Source organism: Lipotes vexillifer, unplaced genomic scaffold (assembly GCF_000442215.2).
Source record: "Lipotes vexillifer unplaced genomic scaffold, Lipotes_vexillifer_v1.1 scaffold469, whole genome shotgun sequence".
In the NCBI taxonomy this organism is placed as follows: domain Eukaryota; kingdom Metazoa; phylum Chordata; class Mammalia; order Artiodactyla; family Lipotidae; genus Lipotes; species Lipotes vexillifer.
The window spans coordinates 1,886,411-1,890,577 of record NW_006788006.1 but is presented as its reverse complement, the minus strand read 5'-3'; the positions used below and the strand labels follow the sequence as shown (position 1 = coordinate 1,890,577).

Genomic DNA, 4,167 nt, shown 5'->3' with positions numbered 1-4,167 from the left:
TCGAAGTGTAGGGAATTAAAATTCTGGGATGCCATGACTTTGGGGATATGCTTCTGAATGTTGTGGTTTTGTTTTATCCTCTGGAAAGTTGGGCAGGAGGGTTGCATAGTCCTCATCTGCTGCTCGCCACCCTAACCCTCCATGGGTAGAGAAGAGAAGGTGGTTAGGAGGGAGTTTTTGGGTGGAAATGATGGACAGAAGGAGGCATGTGGTCCCTGCCTTGCAGGTGCAGCAGCTTGGAGGCTCCAAGTGGGGAGCAGGGGGCCCTGGGCACCTCACCTTGCGGTCCAGGTTCAGGGGTTTCCCCACAAGTGGCAGGGTGATGAGTTTCTTGGTTCCCTGGCTCCAGGTCCCTGAGAATAAGTCAGCCAAGACTCCGTGACCCTTGGCTTTCTCGGGCCAGGACAGGTAGCGCTCTCGGACCACCTCGGCCAGCTGTCTGCAGAGAGGGGACACTGGGCGAGCTCAGAGGTGAGCGGTTCCCCAATGCCAGTCCACCCTAAACCACCTTCCAGATGCTTGCTGACTTAGCTGACCACTATTTGTTACCTATTATTTCTCTCTCAATCGGCCCATCTTACTTTTATTCCTTAAAGAAATTTACTTTAAAAAGGAACATTTGGGGTTTCCCTGGTGGCGCAGTGGTTAGGAGTCCACCTGCCGGTGCAGGGGACGCGGGTTCGTGCCCCAGTCTGGGAAGATCCCACATGCCGTGGAGCAACTAAGCCCGTGCACCACAACTACGGAAGCCCACGTGCCTACAGCCTGTGCTCCGCAACAACAGAAGCCACGGCAATGAGAAGCCCGCGCACCGCAATGAAGAGTAGCACCCCCCCGCTCGCCACAACTAGAGAAAGCCCTCACGCAGCAAGAAGACCCAATGCAGCCAAAAATAAATAAATAATTTTTTTTAAGAAGGTGGAAACCCAAATGTCCACCAAAAAAATAAAACAATAATAATAATAAAAGGAACATTTGGGTTCCTCAATAAGTTAAACATAAAATAAGTTACTGTATGACCCAGCAATTTCACTCCTGGTTACATACCCCAAAGAATGGAAAAACAGGTTTTCAAACAAAAACTTGTACATGCATGTTCACAGCAGCACTAGTCACAACCACCCAAAGATAGAAACAACCATGTGTCCATCAACGAATGAGTGGATAAATAAAATGTGGTCCCTCCCTACAAGGGAATATTTTCAGCCATAAAAAGAACGAAGCACTGGCACACGCTATAATGTGGATAAACCATGAAAATATTATGCTGGGTGAGATAAGCCAGACACAGAAGACCACAACGTGTGTGATTCCATCCATACGAAATTTCCAGAACAGGCAAATCCATAGAGACAGAAAACAGATTCGTGGTTGCCAGAGGCTGGGGGCGGGGGGATGGGGAGTGACTGCTCATGGGGACAGGGTTTCCTTTTAGGGTGGTAGGAATGTTCTGGAAGTAGATAGAGGTGATGGTTGCACAACATGAGAATATGCTAAATGTCACTGAATTGTTCACTTTCAAATGATGAATGTTATGTTATGTGAATTTCTCCTCAATTTAAAAAAGAAGTTAGTTGTGGGAATTCCCTGGCAATCCAGTGGTTAGGACTCTGTGCTGTCACTGCCGAGGGCCCGGTTTGATCCCTGGTCAGGGAGCTAAGATCCCACAAGCTGCGAGGTGTGGCCAAAATTAAGAAGAATAATGATGATGATTATAAAAATAAAAAACAAGTTAGTTGTGTTAGAGCTGATGGTAAACGCTGCACTATGTGGACTTGGTTTCCTGGGAGTGGGGAGTGAAGGAGGATCTGGAACAAGGAGGAGTCTGCTCAGTGAGTCCTCGCTCTCGGGGACCCGCCTAGACAGTGTCACCAACCCGCTCGACCTACCTGTGGGCGATGGCCAGGAGTATGAAGCCATCCACGGGCTGCCTGGCCAAGCAGTTACCCAGATCTCGACGAAGCTTCACCCACAGCAGGGTTGGGAAACGCAGCAGCTCTTTGCTGGGCGGGGTCCAGTCTTGGTACACGGCCTGCAGGACCTCGTCATCCAAGGACAGGACATCCTTCATCTCTGCCTCTGAGAGCCCATGCCTGCAGGGAGAAAGGACAGGCATTGGAACACACCTGTGTCTTCTGCACTTGGAGGACTCAGAAGCCGAGGAAGGGACAGCTCTATGGCATCCTGCCCGTCACCAAAGTGTTCACCATGGGGATCATTATTTGGACGGTGCCCACGCCCAGCCGGTACCAACACCTGGTTACAGCTGTACCCATCAGGTAAGACGTTTCCTGATCTTTCCTTTTCTCACACACCTACAGAACCCTGAACCATCCCCTTTCTGACCTCAGAGGAGTCAGGCAGCACAGGGAGGGAGAGAGGAGGTAACTTAGGAAAATAATGCAGAAACCACCCCCATGTGTCCTTGCCTTAAAAAGGAAGTGGCTTTAAACAGGATAAGCGTTGGACTGGAATGGACTTCCTAATACCTGTGAGCATTTGCCTGGAAAAACTATGGGACTTGCCGACAAATTTCCTCAGGGTTGGAGAACAATCATTTGTTCTCCAGGTGTTCTCCAGAGTTCATTTCAGAGCAGATGAGAGAGGGAGGCTGGCTTCTGCTTACAGGGAGTACAAACACCTTGTGTGTGTGTGTGTGTGTGTGTGTGTGTGTGTGTGTGTGTGTGTGTGTGTGTGTGTTTTCTATAGCTAAGACAGCAAAAGAGATGATTTATTGTACACATGTTACATTCAGCCACAACCGAGAACAGAACTAGTCCAGAATGTCACAGGTTCAGGGCAAAGGAAGGGACCGTTTTGATACAAGCAAGGTGGGTCTCTCAAAGGCGGTCGAGGTGATCAGAATGGCCATAGATGTTCCAGATCCACTGAGACAAGTTCCAGACAGTAGGCAAGCAGTCCAACTATTTGTACCAGCGCCCGTGTCCTCTGGCTTCCCTTGTTTCTGCTCCTGTGGCTTCCATGGGTGTACAAGTTTACCTGAACCTCGGCCTCATCTTCTTTCGCGCTTCAGCCTGAGCATTTGCTTCCCCCACTTTGCTCTCAGGGCGCAGAGGTTTCTCAGAAGATGGCGCTAAGGCCGAGAGCTGTGTTTTTTTTCATTCCTTGATATTGATCAAAGTTTTCATTTTGATCAAAACACTTGCCATATTCTTTACACATATAGAATACCTGCTCACTTGGAATTTTCTGCTGTCCAACGAGGTGGCGATTAACATCAGTATTCTCTGAGATCTCTTCCACTGAGACCGTCTCATCTTTGACAATCACAGGTATGTCACTGGTGGTGTTCTCCACACTTTCTCCATTGGGGTAGCCAGGCCTTCTCCCTAACCTGCTTTTCTCCTCTTGACGGGTCTTTCCAAACCAAAATTCCTGAGAGCCACACCACTGGGGTTTACTTGGTAGCACCATGGTGTGGGTCTGTGCTTCCTCAAAAATTTCCTCCATCAGAACAGAATCTTCTGGGACTTCCCTGGTGGTCCAGTGGTTAAGACCCTGTGCTTCCAATGCAGGGAGCACAGGTTCGATCCCTGGTCAGGGAACTAAGATTCCCCCATGCCTTGCGGTGCGGCCAAAAGAAAAAAAAAGAATAGAATCTTCTTTCTCACTCTTCAATACACCCTCAATACAAACCAGGCTTCGGTCTTCTCTTTGTGGTTTCAGGCACAATGGCTTATCCACCAGATCAAAATGGGACATCCCAGCAGGCTTTGGATATCCCAGGGAAGCACAGCCCCATACTTCTCTGGCATCACATCACTGTACAGGGCCCTCTGGGCAGGGGCCAGGCCAGTCCATTAATTCTCAGGGAAGCAGACAGCTGCAACCTGGAAGGCTACTGACATCAGTAAAGTACTGGCATGTTTGCTTAACCACTATTCACAGAGTGTCATCTCTGTGCTGTCCCCTGGAGGACAGAGAGCTAGAAGCCCATGAAGCTTATCTTCTAGTGCAGAGAGCCACATAGAAAATAACAGAGGGAAAAAAAAACACCAAGAGTTTGGGTAACACCAATTGCTAGGAAGAATATAAGCCAAGTCACATGAAGGAGAGTGACAAGGTGAGTGGCAGGGGAGAGATGCTTCTTGGAGAAGATGGGTCCCTCTGAGAAGGTGTCACAAGAGCTGGGATTGTGCAGGAGGG

General features: G+C 49.1%; 1 protein-coding gene across 1 annotated transcript in view; it reads right to left on the bottom strand.

Moving 5' to 3' along the window:
- NWD1 (NACHT and WD repeat domain containing 1) overlaps positions 1-4,167 on the bottom strand; it is a 70,510-nt gene that overhangs the window by 46,443 nt on the left and 19,900 nt on the right. The window contains 3 exon segments of the mRNA XM_007461102.1: positions 280-439; positions 1,890-2,093; positions 3,193-3,199. Coding sequence (XP_007461164.1) covers positions 280-439; positions 1,890-2,093; positions 3,193-3,199 — 371 coding nt within the window.